This window comes from Anolis carolinensis, chromosome 3 (assembly GCF_035594765.1).
Source record: "Anolis carolinensis isolate JA03-04 chromosome 3, rAnoCar3.1.pri, whole genome shotgun sequence".
Taxonomy (NCBI): domain Eukaryota; kingdom Metazoa; phylum Chordata; class Lepidosauria; order Squamata; family Dactyloidae; genus Anolis; species Anolis carolinensis.
This window is the reverse complement of record NC_085843.1, coordinates 166,912,215-166,931,134: the sequence shown is the minus strand read 5'-3', so window position 1 is coordinate 166,931,134 and position 18,920 is coordinate 166,912,215. Positions and strand designations below refer to the sequence as shown.

At 40.2% G+C, this 18,920-nt stretch overlaps 1 protein-coding gene across 45 annotated transcripts in view; it reads right to left on the bottom strand.

Moving 5' to 3' along the window:
* ank3 (ankyrin 3) overlaps positions 1-18,920 on the bottom strand; it is a 586,147-nt gene that overhangs the window by 145,334 nt on the left and 421,893 nt on the right. For all 45 annotated transcript variants that reach the window (XM_062977313.1, XM_062977317.1, XM_062977314.1 and 42 more), the window contains 6 exons: positions 13,308-13,505; positions 9,368-9,466; positions 6,373-6,471; positions 2,847-2,945; positions 2,311-2,508; positions 87-185 (listed from right to left, as the gene is read on the bottom strand). In XM_062977313.1, coding sequence (XP_062833383.1) covers positions 87-185; positions 2,311-2,508; positions 2,847-2,945; positions 6,373-6,471; positions 9,368-9,466; positions 13,308-13,505 — 792 coding nt within the window. The remainder of the gene's footprint in view (positions 1-86; positions 186-2,310; positions 2,509-2,846; positions 2,946-6,372; positions 6,472-9,367; positions 9,467-13,307; positions 13,506-18,920) is intronic.

The window sequence follows — 18,920 nt, the reverse complement described above, 5'->3', positions numbered from 1 at the left end:
CTCCTTCACACAGGAGGGTTCATATATGGAAAAATCCAGGCATGACACAGTCTGTAGAAGCAGGAAGTGGCTTTCACCCATCTTACCTTTCCAGCAGCATCTGGAGATGCATTCTTCTGAAGCAGGAGGTTGGCTACTTCAATTTTGCCATATTTGGCTGCCACGTGTAGAGGAGTAAACCCTTTCTGCAAGAGAGACATTTTCATCAGTACTTCTCATTAACATCAAGCCTGGCAGGGCTCTGTAAAAGAGGTCATTCTTGGAAGAACATTGGACTCAGAATTCTGTTTCCTGAAAGCTACACCTTTTCTTATTTTGTTTTTATTAAAGTGAGTTGCTAAAACTTTGTATAACAAAATAGAGAACACAACATAAAATTTCTTTATTTCAATTAAGTATAGAATGTAGAATGCCTGCAGAAATTTTTGTCCCTTCTACACTGCCATATAAAATCCAGATGATCTGCTTTGAACTGGATTATATGGCAGTGTAGACTCATATAATCCAGTTCAAAACAGATAATCTGGATTATCTAATTTGATAATTAGTATATGGAGTATATGGCAGTGGAGAAGGGGCTCTTGGAATGATCACAGAACTACACAAACTGAGCTAACATATGCTATAGATACTGATGGAAATTGTACCACCCTCCAGAGGTTGTTGAACAGCAGTATACTAGCCAGTAGGCATGTGTGATTGAAAAAAAGTTTCTAAATTGTGTTTAAAAATAGGGGGCACTGGCGCTTGGTTTCTGAAGTCCTTTCCGAATTTTGGGGGTAAAATTTTCAAAACTTAATGAAACTTCTGAATCTTCATAATAGCAGTTGTGCATACGCATTAAGGAAAACATTACTGCTAATGGGAAACTTGAGGGGCTTCCCTCTTCCTCATTTTTTGAGCTATCCTGATTAAACTTGCTACAGTGGTAGAACACATTTACCTCTATTAGCTCACCAATTTCAGAATGTTAGACTTATCCACAGATTTTTGGCAAATTTTCAAAGGTTTTATATATATAAAAAAACATTTTTAATAATAAAGAAAATCTGTTCCTGGTTTGAAAGTGTTATTTCCTGTTTCATTGTGTATTGTTTACTTTGAAAGTCATTGTTATACTCCAGAAACTTTGTTTTTGTGGCATAAATTGGTGGAGATTCAACAAAGCAAAATGTGCTAAATAATCTATATAGGACGATGTCCCTTACACAAAGACAAAGTTTTAGCAGTGTAATAAACTTTCACCATGTTTTTTTTTATGAGAGAACCAATTAGAAATTGCCATATATAAGCCAGGAACAGAAATCATAGTACAGACACCATCAATGGACATAGACTGACCCCCTTCTTCTGATCAGAAAGTAACCCAAACTCTCCGGAGATCCAATTAATATGCTTCCCCTATTGACACATAACCACACCACTTAGCACAGATTTATACTATTACTTACTGTCCTCTTTGCAGATTTTATGATTTTATATATATTATAATAATTAGACTGTCTCTCAACACCACAGCTAGTTGCTCCAGCCCAATGCATTCTGGGAAATGTATTTTAGTGCAGGCATGTGGCTTCTCCTCACTTCCCACTAAATAACTATAAATGGAGAAAATTCAGGGGCTCCTTTTCCCCTCATTTTTAGTTATTGGGGTGAAACTTGCTACAATGGTAGAACACATTTATCCCTCTTTGCCTATCAAGTTTCATAACATTTTACCCATCCACAGAATTTTTGGGAATTTTCAAAGTTTTTAAAAAACATTTTTTAAAGACTACAAGAGCGACCTCCGCCTCCCCAGTCAGCCCTGATTGGCTGAGAGGCATGCCAACAAGTTTGGCTTCACCTCTCAGCAGGGCTTTGTCACAGCTACATCTGAAGACATCCGAGGCTTAAGAATCGTAGGCTCCTTGTGACTCAAATTCTTAATAATGGGGGGCAGCAAGCAGATGAGTCAGAACTCGCTTCAAAAGTGCTAAACTTCCGAATTAGATCCGAATTCAAAGAACATCTGAACCAAACGCACAACCCTACTAGCCAGCCTAGCGATCAGTGAAGAATACTGGGGGATGAGTTCAACAACATCTGAAAGGCTGCATAGTCCTCATTCTAATACAGACATTTCTTAATTTACCTATTTGGCAGGGATGCATTGTTGGGTATATTGACAACACAACAGAAAATTACCCTACTGTTCAGTAGTCCATTTGGAACAATTTATATTCACTGGCATGGATGTTTTTGGCCACTCCAGAATGATTTTAAAAGGTTTCCCACCTGGTCTGCCTGCTGCACCTAAAGTTCTCTTACCTTGGTTGTTATACATAAGGATGCTCCATGGTCCAAAAGGACTGAGGCTACATCTTCATGTCCTTCGCGTGCTGAAAGATGCAATGGTGTGTATCCTGAAGTTGTGGCAGCATTTGGAGAAGCTCCTTGCTGTAGCAGTTGTTGCACTATATCAGCTTTACCCAATCTCGCAGAGATATGGAGTGGTGTTTGGTCATCCTAAATGTGCAAGAAAAAGGAGCCATATATAGTGTGTTTAACAGTCATGGATAATAATTACTATTTAAAATGTTGTTATTATGAGTGACTGGCATATATCTAAGGAGGGTCTGGATGATGCAAGAACACAATGCCAAATCCAGCCCATCTGGATTTCAATATCCAGGCAATATTCCACAAGTATTGATTCTGCCCCAAATGGTCTAGAAGACATGCCCTCCTGCACCCACTCTTTGACCCACTTCTTGACTGAACAGCAGCACTCTCTCTCTTCTTTTGAAGGAACAGGTGAATGCCATTTGCAATATTGGTCACACATCAAATAATAAGGAGCTTACCTTGGCTTTGGCTTCTACCTGAGCTCCATTCTGGACTAAGTATCGAACAACTTCTGATTGGCCAGCTCTGGCAGCCATATGAAGTGCTGTCTCTCCCCTCTATGAAAGTAAAAATTTGTTAAAATATTAAGGTACTTTTAAAGTCTCCCCTCAAAATGTTAGAAGTCACAAAATGCTTTATCAACAGGAACAAAAGCTTTTATTTTAGTCAGAAACCAGCGCAGCATGAATACTTTTGAAAGAGTTGTTTGGGAACATAACACTGAACCCAGTCAATATTTGCCCTCTAACTCTGGTCCTCAGAAAGTAATTTATTCCAGTATCGATTTTCTAACTATCAAAATACATGAGTGTTTTCTTGTTTGTCAAGGAGAATTATCTATTTAAAAATGTGGTGCTCCACACAGAGCACCAACACAACACTGTGCTAAGTGGTCATTCACAGTTGGTCAAGCATTTGTAGTTATGCCAAGCTTTATATATTCAGATATGCACATTTTTTGTCCATTTGCTTCTCAGCGATTGTACTCTAATAACCCTGGCATATGCCGTCAGCAAACAAATTCTCTGTTGGGCAGATCAAAATAAATCAATAAGCATGTTCAAGTTTGCTTTTAAAATGCAAAGCTTCATCTGCTTTAGCCAGAAAATACATTGTAAGAACACCAAGAACATAGATATGGAAAAGGTGAACAGCTTTCTCGATCTTTTGCAATCCATGTATCTTTAAAAGCAAAGATTATTTATAGCACAAATAGTGTTGCTGAATGCCCCTGTAATTTACAGGGCAAACTGACAAAGGCAATGCTCTGTTGTACCAATACCTTGCTTCTTGGGCTTCCAACTTGGCAAAGAACAGTTAGCATCAAACTATAGTAAAAATGCTATGTTGTGTGTCTCTGTGTTTTCTGAAGCTCAATTATTTTCAGTTTCTCACAGCTGCATCGAAAGCAGCTTCATTTTTAACACCTTTCACCAAGTGCCTCTGGGAGCACAGGGGCACTCTAGCATGGCTGTGCTGGACACAGGCAATATGTCTCGATCATCTGCTGCAATCTGTTAGCAACATCAACAGAGCTTGCTTCAGCATGTGCGTGTCTATGTGCTGGGATCTTCTGAGGTTATGTGCTGCAAAGAAGCTAAATTCAATTGCTAGTCCCAGCTACAACAGAACCAATGAATCAATAGGGATTTGGTAACTCAACACTTACGTATGTTACTGGGTATAATTTAACTGGAACTAAAAACTGGATTCAGGCCAAGGAGCTGAACACAACTGTCTGAAACTAGGCAGAATATTCTTCCTTTTTTCAGTGCGAAAGAAGATAAAACAAGTCTGGGTAAGAACTGAGATGGGGAGGAAAGTGGGACAGAAGTCCAAGGAGACTTTCAACTCTCCTCCTTAACACAAATTTGTGTGTTTGTGATTGTAATAGGATCCATGTTAATAAAGCACTGGAGGTAAAGTGGAAACTGAGCAATTTTGGAGGGCAACCTCTCCACATTTCATATTGCAAAATCCATGATGCAAATCATACACTCATTTAGGAATTGTATCCAAACTCCTTAGTCAGAATATATGTAGAATATATATGTTTGCCATTGTATGTTTGTTGTGTATGTTGTAATTTGTGTATTCATAAAAAACATTTTAATGTCATGCTTAGTAAGCAATATCCAAGATGTTGAAAGCCTTGAATATATAAGAGTAGTGTAGCACTGTCTTTACAGCACTTCCAAATCGCTCTTGGCCCCCCTTCTCCTGGCATGTTATTCCTACGTGCCAGGAGAGCTCTGACCCCACTCTAATGGAGGCCGGGTAAGTTATTTTAGTTGTAAAAGGGTTTTGGGGTGGGGGCTAGGGTGTCCAGGTGTTTTCCCAGAAGGATCCAGGAGTACATGCACTTTCTGAGCCATGTGTGGATTAGGACCTGGGGACATTTGTTTTTCAGATGTGAATGTTCCCGGTATAAAGGGCTGCCTGGATGCGCCCTTAGAATTCTTTCTTTAAAAACAATTGTGTTGGAACACCAAAGCTTTGAACAATGGGAAAGAAACCTTGGGGTTTATCTATGCTGTAGAATGAATCCATTTTAACTGCCTTTGTTAAATGCTATGGAACCATGGGGGCTGTAGTTTCAAGGCCTTAAGCTTTCTCTGCCAAAGAGTGTGGATGCCTCATCAAACTAGAAATACCAGAATTACATAATATTGAGTCCTGGCCATTAAATTAGAAATGATGTCCGTCACATAGAAGCTCCAGATGCTCCTGAAGCAACTTCCCCTTTGGCTTTGGCTCAGCATTAAGATTACACTATTATGTGAATCTAATGTGCACCCTAATTTTGGCAAGGTAATTTAGCCCAAAAAGGTGAGTTAGATTTGAGTAAATAGAGTAATTGCCTCACAGCAACAACTGAATAAAGTTGACGTGAGGCAAGAAACCCCATATTTTTGCACCTTAATTCAATTGAACAAACACAAGAGGCAAAAAGAGTAACCCCAGAGTTCTCACATTTAAATGTCCGAGCATTATCTCTATTCCCTTTCCTTGTTCGCCCACTCCTCCATGGTATGACATGTTTTGATATATTTGCCTCAAGTTGCAGTTTTTTTCTGAAAAGCTGCCCTCCCAATTAGCTGGACTACATCCAGCACTGAAAGATACTGCGCTGTCCTTTGACAGCTTCCCCTATTTTGCATATTTTTGCATTCCCTGCAACTGATCCAAATGTGCTATGTGCATGCATAGGCCACAATACTGTATTTCACACAAACAGCTATACTGTATGATCCCCATCAGTGGAAGGATATGTTCCCAGATTTTTGGTGGATACATGAAACTGGATAAAAGTTAAATTATTGAAGTGGAAGACTCTGGCCTAAGAATATGACAGAGGTGCACTGGGGGAGCTAGAAAATACCTAGAAAGGTCATCTTTTGTTAGATGTGGATAAATGTACCTGCAGATCCCAGCCCCACAGATATGAGAGTAATACTTTATCTGCTTGCCACCTATCACATTGTGTGGCTAAATCATATATTGTGCAGCATATTCCCCCTCAATGTAATGAAGTGCACAGAAACATGATCACTGACCACAGAACATACTACTATAAGCAGTTTATAAATGTTGGCCGTACATGCCATAGCTTGTCTAGAATGCAGCTTTTCAAGTTGTCAAATGGGACAACTATAGGACATAACTAGATGAGCAGGATATATCTTGTGGATAATCCTTATTCGCAGAATAGAAATGCAGTTTTAAAGATGGGTAAACTTATGTAGGTCCATGTCAAAAATGCGGGCTCGCAAGAAGAAACAGAAAATGTGCTGGTGGCTCTAGGCCAAAGGAGGGGGTTGCCTCACTTTGAGATTTGGGGGTGAGGATGTACCTGTTGCTCTGATCACAAAGCAAACCCATCCCAACAGCGAGGATAAAAAGCAGTGATTCAAAACTCTTGTCATAATATCTACTGAGAAAAACATATACGCAGAGAAAAAGGCACAGTGGGCACAAACTCACCACATTGGTTGTGTTGGGCGATGCTCCATGATGCATCAGCTGTGAAACAATATTTACATGTCCCATAAAGGCAGCAACATGGATTGGAGTCAAACCCGACTGGAAAAAAAGGAAGTAGGGGGAGGAGAGAAGAAAAATCACTACAGGATAGCATTATGCATTGTGAAGAAGCATAGTATGAGTTATGGTAAAGCTGAGCTAAACCTGAGAGTGTGCACTATAGAAGACCCAATAAAGAGTATTCAAAGCTTGATGGAAACTATCAATATGTCAGGTTTTAAAATAAACGAAGATAAATCCATGTTCTTAACCAAAAATGTGTCAAAAAGTAATACTGACAAATAGGGAGAATTTACCTGCTTGTAAGGTAGTGACGAAAGTAAAATATCTAGGATCATGATATCAACTTATATCAAAACACAGTGAAAAAGTATGGAAGGAGATTAAAGAAAATTCAGAAAGACAGTAAAGAATTCAACTAACCTGGATGGGGAGGATAGCTGTGATAAACGTGATCGTCTTACCCAAAAAGTTGTTTTTATTTCAAAATCTACCAATAATTAAGGTAGTGGAGGTTTTTGAACAATGGAGGAAGGATTTGGTCAAATTTATATGGAATAGGGGGAAAAAAGCTAGAATTGCATATAGAAACCCAATAGATGCCAAAGATAGAGGGGGCTTAGCACTGCCAAACCTTGGGTATTACTATGAAGCTTTAACTAGGCTTCCGCTGGTTAAAGGAGTGGGTTAGATTAGAAAATAGAACTTTACTCAGTTTAGAGGGATATATTTTAGGATGTGGACGGCATGCATACTTATGGTTGGAGAAAGGTAAGGTCACCAAAGACTTCTATAGACATCCCATAAGAGCTAGCCTGGTTGATGTGTATTTGAGTCTTTTGGTTTTTTTTTCCGTTCTGTATGCCATTTGGGGCCCCTGATGGCACAGTGTATTAAAGCGCTGAGCTGCTGAACTTGTGGACCAAAAGGTCCCAGGTTCAAATCCTTGGAGGGGAATGAGCGCCCACTGTTAGCCCCAGCTCCTGCCAACCTAGCAGTTCGAAAACATGCAAATGTGAGTAGATCAATAGGTACCACTTCAGCGGGAAGGTAACAGCACTCCATGCAGTCATGCCAGCCACATGACCTTGGAGGTGTCTACGGACAATGCCGGCTCTTCAGCTTAGAAATGGAGATGAGCACCAACCCCCAGAGTCGGTCACTACTGGACTTAACGTCAGGGGAAAACCTTTACCTATACCATTTATGCACTTAATTAAAATTATTTAAAAAGAGAGTGACAGTAAGCAAGCTCGTGGGCCATTTAATGGGCTCCATATTTAACTATACAAACAAAGATTACTGGTACTGTTCCGGAGAAGGCGGAGAATGGAACAATACCAGATTACTAAACAAACCTTCTACATTGTTAAGAGGGGACTTATTCTTCATTGTATTAGAAAGTTGCCACTGGCCTTTGGAAAGACTGTTATCTCTCCTTCCTCCTTCCAGGAGAAGTATAGAGGTCTGAAAGTTTTCTGCTGTGCTGTTCATTTTGTTTGGCTATAAAGCCAGCTATCGAGCAATTACTATAGTTTAAGGAAACCACCTGAATTAAATTGTCACTTTCACTACTTTGGTTGTACCAGATACCATTAGCACCAACATGGTGTTCCTTGAAGTTGTATGGTTTGTAGCCTCACTGGCACACACTGTGCTATTTTTCCTTTCTATCTGGTGTCATCCCTGAGGACCTCAACACCATCTTATTTATGCAGAACACATAAGGCACATTTATAGAAGAATCATACTAAATATAAATTCTAGGATTCAAGATCCAAGGGTTTCAAAAACTACCATTGTAATTTTGGAAAAGAAGCTTTCAGTTCTGAGTCATGTAGCACTTTGAAAGCAGAAATGGGCGACCTGTGGTCTTCTCAATGGTACTGTACTTCCAAACCAGCCCTATATCCCAGGATCTGATCCCAGGTTTTTTGTTTATTCCAGATTATCTGGCAGTGCGGACTCATATAAACTAGTTTAAAGCAGAAAACTTGGGATCAGATCCTGGGATTTAGGGCCTGTCTGGAAGAGCCCCAGGTTTTGCCAGACTTTATCATTGGCTCTGTTGGCTGAGGCTGATGGGAACTACACTCCAACAATAACAAGAAGGTGACAGATTTTCACTACTGCTTTAAAGAAAAGGACATTTGTCAACGCTACATTTGACCCAGCTCCAAAGACAGCACATGATGGCAGTCATTTCAAAATCTACCCTATGAGTGTTCCCCAAAGTTCCCCACTCTTGCCTGTAATAGTTATTTTCTGAAGTAGCTAGTGTTCAATGCCTGTTGCTTTCGCCTCTTTTATTATGATTATAAAATTTTATTATGTTATTATATTGTTTGTGGGCTGCTCTGAACATATTGGTTATAAACATTTTTTTTAAAAAAAATTATAGCTTGCCCACTGCTTTCTCAACCATATAGTACCTTGCGGAGGAACAGGGTGCTAAAATGAATAGGACACTATCAATTCTCTGCACGGAATCAACAGATCAAAAAGCAAGGTGTGCCTAAGAATAGTATACCCCAGAATGCTCTGTAATGTAAAATGCAAGTGGAGTAAGGTTTTATCAGGAAAGTAAACACAGTGGGTCCTTAGTATCTGCTGGGGTTTGGTTCCAGGACCACTGTGCATACAAATTCTATTGATACTTTAAGACCTATTATATACAAAAATGTAATAAAATGTATTCCCTTGTATAAAATAGCAGAATCCATTATTATTATTATTTAAAAATTTCAAGTGTGGATAGTCTGTGGGTGCAGAATCTGTGGACGCTGAGGGCTCCCTGTAGGCAGAATTTTATGCAAATGTCTTACACAGACAAGTAATAAAAAGATACCCAGCTTTTTTCAGCTCTTATATTGAAGGAGTGAATGTTGTGTGTTGATGGGCAACATGACAGTATGTGCAACTGAAAATGCATTACCTCTGTGACAGCTTGGATAGATGCTCCATGTTTCAGCAAAAGTTCCATCACTTTAATTCTGTTCTTTTTGCAGGCAATGTGGAGAGGTGTAAAACCATTCTGCAAAAGTACAAAAAGGACTTTCAAAGATCCCAGAGGAAACAAAGATGCCAGTAATAAAATACAACTTCTCTCAATTATCTTCAAAACATTTGCAATATCTCTTTTGATATCCTGCAGCTGCCAACTTTCACTTTATTAAAGAAAGTTTACTTTACTGGTTGAAACAGTAATAATGAATATGCTCTGGAAATACTACATGTATATCTGCACCATGCAACGTGATGCAAAGATAAGCTACAATTTCATTTTGGGTGAAGCAAAAGAAGCAAGAAAACAAGGCTTCCTGAACATCAAAGATCCATATCCTCCTGCTCATAGCATTGCTTAGATCTTGATGACAACTTTTATATATGTATCAAAGGGGCGTCACTGGCATATTTTTAAAACAGCTGACAGAATTAGGCCTTCAATCTGATCAACAATAGCTACTTTCCCAACAGGAGTTTTAAATACCAGATTGCTTTCATAACAGTCAGGGCTGCTGCCTGCTCTAGCCAAGTGAAAACAGACGGTTCCAGTCATTGTCGATTCTTTCTCAGTTCTGTACAAACTTTTTCTTCTTCTTTTAATTATTAGGGATAATGATCTGGGGAAAATGCATCAGTAAATAGAGCTAACCATCTTTCCCATTCTTGTAAACTGAGATCTTTTAAGTGGAAGCGGATAAGTCGTGAGCCTTAAAGCACAGGGATGTGTGAAAGCTCCTCTGAGAGATGTTGCTAAATTTACTTTGATTTCTCTCAAACTTTCTTGGATAGTCTGACTAAGGAGGAATCCTCCAATTCCGCCACTTTACTATCAATTTTACATTAGGAAATATTTAGGTGGCAAGTTGTACAAGTGCTCCAATCAAGTCCCCATAAATGGTACTTTTTTCCCGTGTCAGGAGTGACTAAAGAAACTGCAAGTCGCTTCTGGTGTGAGAGAACTGGCCATCTGCAAGTACACTTCCTGGGCATGCCCAGATGTTTGGATTTTTTTAACATCCTTGTGGAGGCTTCTCTCATGTCCCTGCATGGAGCTGAAGCTGACAGAGGGAGCGTATCCGCATTCTCCTCGGATTGGATTCGAACCGGCAACCTTTAGGTCAGCAACCCAACCTTCAAGTCACCAGTCCTGCTGGCACAAGGGTTTAACCACCACTGAGGGCTTCATAAATGGTACTGAAACAACAGCTAGTGTAGCAAGTGGTACCATATCAGAATGCAGAAAATGGAAAAATTATATATCCCAGAAGAAGACCAATAAAAATCCAATAAAAATAAAGAGTACAGGAGTGAGATTTTGCAAAAAAGGAAACATGATCTTTTTGCTCCAGCAAGAGAGATTACTACTGGCAAAGACAGAAGAGCTAAAATCAACTTTCAATTTGGAGATCTTTCTAAAGTATAGCAAGTTCACATAAACTCAGGACTACAACAAAAACAGCCTAGAGATAACAACCTTCTGTTTAGAATAGTTTGTAAATGCAGATTTAACCACATATACAGACAAGCCTATAGAAAAGGACATTTTTGGTAGTAGTATAAATGTTTACCTTTCAGTCCTTAGATTACACTATGTGAAAATTTGAAAAATTTTCTGTTTCTGGTTTGTAAGTGGTATTTCCTGTTTAACTGTGTGATACTTCCTTTGAAAGTAGTTGTTATACTCCAGAAACTTTGTTTTAGTGGCTGCCACAAACTATGTTGGTTGAGACTCTTGAGATATTCATGGAAAAACCATAGCATGTGCTGAAGGATGTCCCGCAAAAACAAAGTTTTTGCAATTTAATATACTGTTTCATGTTTTATATGATAGAACCAATTAGGAAATTATATTTATAACCCAGGAACAAAAATTGTGCTACACGGTGTTATCCTATCTCTCTCTAGTCCATTCACAACCTTGTATTTGTCCTCTAGTTTAACTCTTGTTTTGCAAATGTTAGGAGCTTTTAAAATCTAAGCATTTAATTTTTCCCCAAACATTTTTTCCCTTAAAGGCTAGACACTGCATCTGAACCTTCCAAACTGATGCAAATACTAAGGAGGGGATTTAAACATTCATTCTATCCTAACAACAGGAATCAAATGCTATTTTGATCCACTTCCTTTATACCAAGAAGAAATCATAAAAATTCCACACAAATCCCCTTCAGTTTGCTGATAGACAATTGCATAAACTTTGTTCCCCCTTAACAGTAGAGAAACACACAGATTATACCAGAACTGTACTGTTAATTTTAGCATCACAGCTCTTTTCTCAATGAGTAGTTACAGTGGGTTACTGTGAGTTTTCCAGACTTTATGGCCTTGTTCCCGAAGCATTCTCTCCTGACGTTTTGCCCACATCTATGACAGGCATCCTCAGAAGTTGTGAGGTATATTGGAAACTAAGCAAAGGAGGTTTATATATCTGTGGAAGGTACAGGGTGGGAGAAAGAACTCTTGGCTGTTGGAAGCAAAGGTGAATGTTGCAATTGATCATCTTAATTAGCATTGAATAGCATTTCAGCTTCAAAGCCTGGCTGTTTCCTGCCTGAGGAAATCCTTTGTTGGGAGGTGTTAGCTGGCCCTGATTGTCTCTTGTCTGGAATCCTCTCACCTCTGCAGTCTACTGTATACCATGTGCAGCTCTGGACAAGTCTACATAGGGGCCACTAAACACAGTAGTATTGCCCAGGCATCATCATAATAATAATAATAATAATAATAATAATAATAATAATAATAATAATAACAACTTTATTTTATATCCTGCTCCCATCTCCCCAGAGGGGACTTGGGGCAGCTCACATGGGGACAAGCCCAGTTTCAACATGCAATAAAATACTGCATAATTAAACCAATGTAAAACAGGTAAAATAGTATAAACATACAAACCAGCATAAAACATCAATATCAAAACATTAGAACATTAGAGTCTGAACATAATATACAAACTGTAAGATAAAATGCAACAGACCCCACAAGAGGGAATTAAGGATCTCATGAATCAAGGACCGTGAAAGGCACTGCAGACTAACTCCACCAGAGACGTCAGCCATAGCAGAACACTTGATGAACCAACCTAGACTCAGTATATTATTTGAGAACACAGAAATGCTGGATCACTATAACAACCGCCATGTCAGAGCACACAGAGAAGCCACTGAAATCCACGAGCATGTGGACAATTTCAACAGAAAGGAGGAAACCATGAAAATAAACAAAATCTAGCTACCAGTATTTAAAAACTCAAATCAGGACAGTAAATAAAGAGCAACACTCTAAAAACGGAGGAAATCCATACATGAAACAATCAGGACCAGCTAACACCTCCAAACAAAGGAACCCCCCAGGCAGGAAATAGCCAGGCCTTGAGCTGCAAGGCCATTAAATGCTAATCAAGGTAATCACACTTGCCTCCAACAGACAAAAGTTCTTTCTCCAACCCTGGACCTTCCACAGATACATAAAACTTCCCTTGCTTAGTTTCCAATATAATTCAGAACTTCTGAGGATGCCTGCCATAGATGTGGGCAAAACGTCAGAAAAAAATGCTTCTGAAACATAGCCATACAGCCCGGAAAACTAACAGCAACCCGGTGATTCTGGCCATGAAAGCTCTCGACAACACAGTACTTACAGTCTTTCCTCTCCTGGAATGTCAGGACATTCAAAAGCCCTTTTCACACTGCCATATAAAATCCAGACTATCTGCTTTGAACGGGATTACATGGCAGTGTAGACTCATATAATCCAGTTCAAAGTAGATGATGTGGATTATCTGTTTTGATAATTATATGGCACTGTAGAAGGGGCCAAAAACAGGAGCTTTTGCTCGCAGGCAAACCGGAGCCTTGCCGGGTACTCACCAGTGCTTTGGCATTAGGGTTAGTTTTCTTGTCCAATAAGACCTTTGCAACTTTGTAGTGGCCACAGTGGGCGGCAACGTGCAGCGCTGTCAGATAGTCGTTGGTGACGTCGTCCACAGGCACATTGTGCTCGATCAGGAGCTGAACACAGTTGAGGTGGTCCCCCTGCGTTGCCATGTGCAGTGGAGATAAACCATTCTAGGAGGAAAAACAGAAAGGGTGTTGAGGAGCTGGATAAGGCAATGCTTGGAAACCATGGCCCCACGACACAGGGAAGGGTTGTCTCTGCCTTGCCATGCAAGGATTTCATCACAAAGCTTTAGAGAGGCAACATTAACAAGGAAACACTTTAGCCAAAGCCTTTCATTTAGGTGCTAGTCACACTTTATTCAGTCAACCCTTACCTGGGAACATGAACAACCTCCTTCTCCCTCTTCCTCCTCAGTGAAAAAAAGAGAAGAGGAAGAAGAAAAAAGGAGGAGGAAGAGGAAGGAGTTGTTTGTTACTGTTAGTGTTGACATAAGGTAAAGGTAAAGTTTTCCCCTGACATTAAGTCTAGTTGTGTCCGTCTCTAGGGGTTGGTGCTCATCTCCATTTCTAAGCTGAAGAGCCAGCGTTGTTCTTAAACACCTCCAAGGCCATGTGGCCGGCATGACTGCATGGAGCGCTGTTACCTTCCCGCCGGAGCGGTACCTATTGACCTACTCACATTTGCATGTTTTCAAACTGCTAGGTTGGAAGTAGCTGGGGTAATAGCGGGAGCTCACTCCGCTCCCCGGATTCGAACCGCAAACCTTTCGGTTTGCAAGTTGAGCAGCTCAGCAGTTTAATCCATTGTGCCACCGGGGGCTCCCATGTTGACATAGGCAGAATTGTTCGATTATTTGCTTTGAAGTCTAAGGGCCCTTCTACACTATCATATAATCCACAATGTCATGGCAGACAATCCAGATTATACAATGATTATACTCTATGCCAGCTATGACCTAGTAGAACTTATCTGCTTTGAACTGGATTATCTGAGTCTACATTGCCAGATAATCCAGTTCAAAGCAGATAATCTGGATTTTATATGGCAGAGTAGAAGGGGCCTAACACTTCTAACAACACAAGATCGAAATAGACTTCACTAAGGCCCGTTCTACACTTCTATATAAAAGCCAGATTATCTGCTTTGAACTGGATTATTTGGCAGTGTAGACTCATATAATCCAGTTCAAAGCAGAGAATTTGGATTATCTGATTTGATAATCTGGATTATATGGTAGTGTAGAAGGGTCCTAAATTCCTGACCCACAAACCATAGTTATGAAACTAGGATTCTCTACTTTGCAGTGAACTATGCTCTCTCTGGGGCTGAATTTACACTTCCCTATAGCCAGGAGTCTCTGGTGGCGCAGTGGGTTAAACCACTGAGCTGCTAAACTTGCAGACCAAAAGGCCGACGGTTCGAATCTGGGAAGTGGGGTGAGCTCCCGCTGTTAGCCCCAGCTTCTGCCAACATAGCAGTTTGAAAACATGCAAATGTGAGTAGATCAATAGGTACCCCCATAGTGGGAAGATCATGGCACTCCATGCAGTCATGCTGGCCACATGACCTAGGAGGTGTCTATGGACAACACCGGCTCTTCAGTTTAGAAAGTCGAACATGACTAGATTTAATGTCGGGGGAAAACCTGAAACATAAAGCCCAGCATCTGATCCCAGATTATCCTCTTATCCGAGATTATCTGGTAATGTATATTTAGTCTGGATTTGCCATATAATCCAAATTGTCAAAGGAAATAATCTAGATTATCTGATTTGAACTGAACTATATGTCTATACTGCCATATAATCTAGCTCAAAGCAGATAATTTGGATTTTATATAGCAGTGTAGATGGGGCCTCATATAATACAATTCAAAGCAGATAATCTGGGATCAGATCCTAGAATATAGGGCAGTGTGGATCCATCTTGAAACACCACAGTTGGATCCTGGAAGATGGTATCACTTGTTTTTGAGTGCCTTCAAGTCGTTTATGACCCTAAAATGAACCTATCACAAGGTTTTCTTTGCAAGATTTCTTCATAAGGGGTTTACCATTGCCCTTCTTTGAGGCTGAGAGTGTGGGTTGCCCGAGATCACTCAGCAGGTTTCCATGCCAAGCAGAGATTTGAACTCTGGGATCCAGAACTCTAGTCCAATAGTTCTCAACTTGTGGGTCCCAAAATGTTTTGGCCTTCAACTCCTAGAAATCCTAACAGAACCAGGTATGACCTCTCTCCTGATTAAAGAGTGCCTGAGTAAAAAAAATACCATTTGTATTATAGACAGCACTCTGTATTCACAATTCTGTATCTATGGATTGAACATCCATAATTTGAAAAAGACATGAAAATGTTTAAAAACCAAACTTTGTTCTCCGGGGGGGGGGGGGGGGGGGAGGACCTGCTATACTGCAATACATTGAAAGTGAGACTGCCATTAAGGGCAATTTGGAAAGCATACCTACGACAATTTGGAAATTATAGCTGCTTGTTGGCGCTGGGCAGTTTTAAAGGGAAAATTATGCCAGTGGGTCAAATCGTAAGTCTTTGAAGCCCTGACTAGATTATTTTCAGGCTACCATGTCCCACATCAGTTTAACTATTTATAGGATCCTCCCCTTGAGAAGTCTGGGGGGAACCTGCAGGGCTGTAGCCAAGGGTGGGGGTTTAGGGGTTGAACCCCAGCACCCTAATTTTTCAGGTTTAAAAATAACCTGGTGAATTTTAACTGATTAACCAAATCCCCATGAGTGTCCAGTGAAGTTTATCTGTCTTTAGTGTCCTCTGAAGTTTATCGATGGAGCCTGATTTCTAAATTATTTCATGCTATGGAACTACTCTTGATGATTGGCTTTAAAAAAGTTTCCACACCCCCCCTCCCCCCCAAAAAAACATCTTTCCCTCTGACCTTTTTAGGCTGGATTTACACTGCTCTATATTCCAGGATGTGATCCCAGATTATCTGCTTTGAACTGGCTTATATGAATCTACACTGCCAGATAATTGCAGGTTCAAATCCCGGGAGCGGAGTGAGCGCCCGCTGTTAGCTCCAGCTTCTGCCAACCTAGCAGTTCAAAAACATGTCAATGTGGGTAGATCAATAGGTACTGCTCCAGTGGGAAGGTAACGGCATTCCATGCAGTCATGCCGGCCACATGACCTTGGAGATGTCTACGGACAACGCCGGCTCTTTGGTTTAGAATTGGAGATGAGCACCAACCCCCAGGGTCAGATATGACAGGACTTAACGTCAGGGAAAACCTTTACCTTTACCAATATTCCAGGATGTGATCCCAGATTATATACTTTGAACTGGATTATATGAGTCTACACTGCCAGATAATCGAGATCCATCCTTAGTCTATTCCCCTAACACATTCTTCTTGCGTTTGCTTTATCATAGGCAGACTGTTGTTCTGCTCTATTCAGATATGAACTTTAAAATTTCTCTTTTACAACTATGTCAGTAGCCACTCCAAGGGGCTGTCTTGTCTGAAACAGCAAGATAAAAATATACTGAGTAAATAAAGACAATAATGCATGGTTCAAAAGATTAGAAGAGGGCCACAGCATCACACTTTGTGCCTCTCTTTTAAATTCATTCCATCCAACTGTTCTTGGTCCCAATAGTAATTGAACATGTTATTAATCTTGACAATTACTCAGAGCTCAAAAAGGCAATTATACACACTTACAGGAGGCTTTTAAACAGCAGTTGGATGGTCATCTGTCAGGAGTACTTTGTGCTTTTCCTGCACGGCAAAGGGTTGGACTAGATGGCCCATGTGATCTCTTCCTAATCTGATTTTATTATTCTATTATTATAGTTCTGAAGCTCCATTTTGTAAGAGTAGTTACATTTGAAATGGCCATCCAACCTCTACTTAAAAGCCTGCAAAGAAGGAGCCTCCACCACAATCCGGGGCAGAGAGTTCCACTGCTGAACAGCTCTCACAACGAGGAATCACCTTTCCTGTAGTTTTCCTAGTCTCCAGGGTAGCAGAAAACAAGCTTGGTTCCCCTCACATATTTATATATGGCTATCATGTCTCCTCTCATCTTTCTCTTCTACAGGCTAAACATGCCCAGCTCTTTAAGCTGCTCTTCAGGGGTCTTGTTCCCAAGACCCTTGATCATTTTAGTCGCCCTCCTGTGGACACATTCCAGCTTAGAGTCAACATCTCTCTTAAATTGCTGCACCCAGAAATGGACACAGTATTCCAGGTGTGGTCTGACCAAGGCAGAATAGAGGGGTAGCATGCCCTATATATTCTAGACACTATATTCCTATTTATGCAGGCCAAAATCCCATTGACTTTTTTTGCTGCCACATAACATTGTTGGCTCATGTTGAACTTGTCCACGAGAACTCCAAGATCTTTTTCACACGTACTGCTGTCGAGCCAGGCACCCCCCATTCTGTATCTTTGCATTTCATTTTTTCTGTCTAAGTGGAGTATCCTGCATTGAAGTTCATTTTGTTAATTTCAGCCCATCTCTCTAATCTCTTAAAATGGTTTTGAATTCTGCTCCTGTCTTCTGGAGTATTGGCTATCCCTCCCAATTTGGTGTCATCTGCAAACTTAATCGTGCCTTCTAACCCTTCATCTAAGTCATTAATAAATATGTTGAACAGAACCGGGTCCTGTGGCACTTCCACTTGTCACTTCTCTCCAGAAGGAAGAAGATGCATTGGTGAGCACTCTTTGGGTTTGTTCGCTTAGCCAATTACAGATCCACCTAACCGTAGTTTTGCCTAGCCCACATTTGACTAGTTTGTTTGCCAGAAGGTCATGGGGGACCTTGTCGAAGGCCTTACTGAAATACAGGTACATGACAGACAGTGGTTTGCAAACTTTTGTTTATCATACTGGTAATATAACAACACATCTAGGCCATGAAGCAACTGAGTCATTAGGAAATATCTGTAGGCTTAATTTTCAGTTTATCTGAACTTCCCATGCTAAAACTACCATACTGAATTTGCATTCAGTGATATATGTGCTGTTCATGAGACAGATTCCAAAACCCACATTATGGGAATATCATCATCAGAATTTTAACTTTCTGTTGTTGGCTTAATAAACATGTGATCACAATACAGTCATATGTATGTATGTTCTTCTACAGTTCCAATTGTATTGGCTATTACAAATCAGATTAATAAACTCTACTAGCCACCAAAGAAGAAAGAGTTTTTTATTACACATTTGGTGCCCCCATGTGACCACTGTCGGCATAAATTATACAATGATTATACTCTATGCCAGCTATGATCTAGTAGAGCTTATCTGCTTTGAACTGGGTTATCTGAATCTACACTGCTATATAATCCAGTTCAAAACAGATAATCTGGATTTTATATGGCAGTGTAGAAGGAGCCTGGGTTTAAAAAAATAACACTAGCCAAGTTCCAAAAGCAGATAATGTGGATAATGTGGAGTATATGGCAGTGTTGAAGTGCTCCCAGGGTCAAGCTCTATTAAATGGTTTACCCCAGGTTTAAATGTATTAACTTGTGTGAGTTTTTTGGATGTACCAGGCTAACACTTTCCTACACTGCACAAATGATCATTAGACTA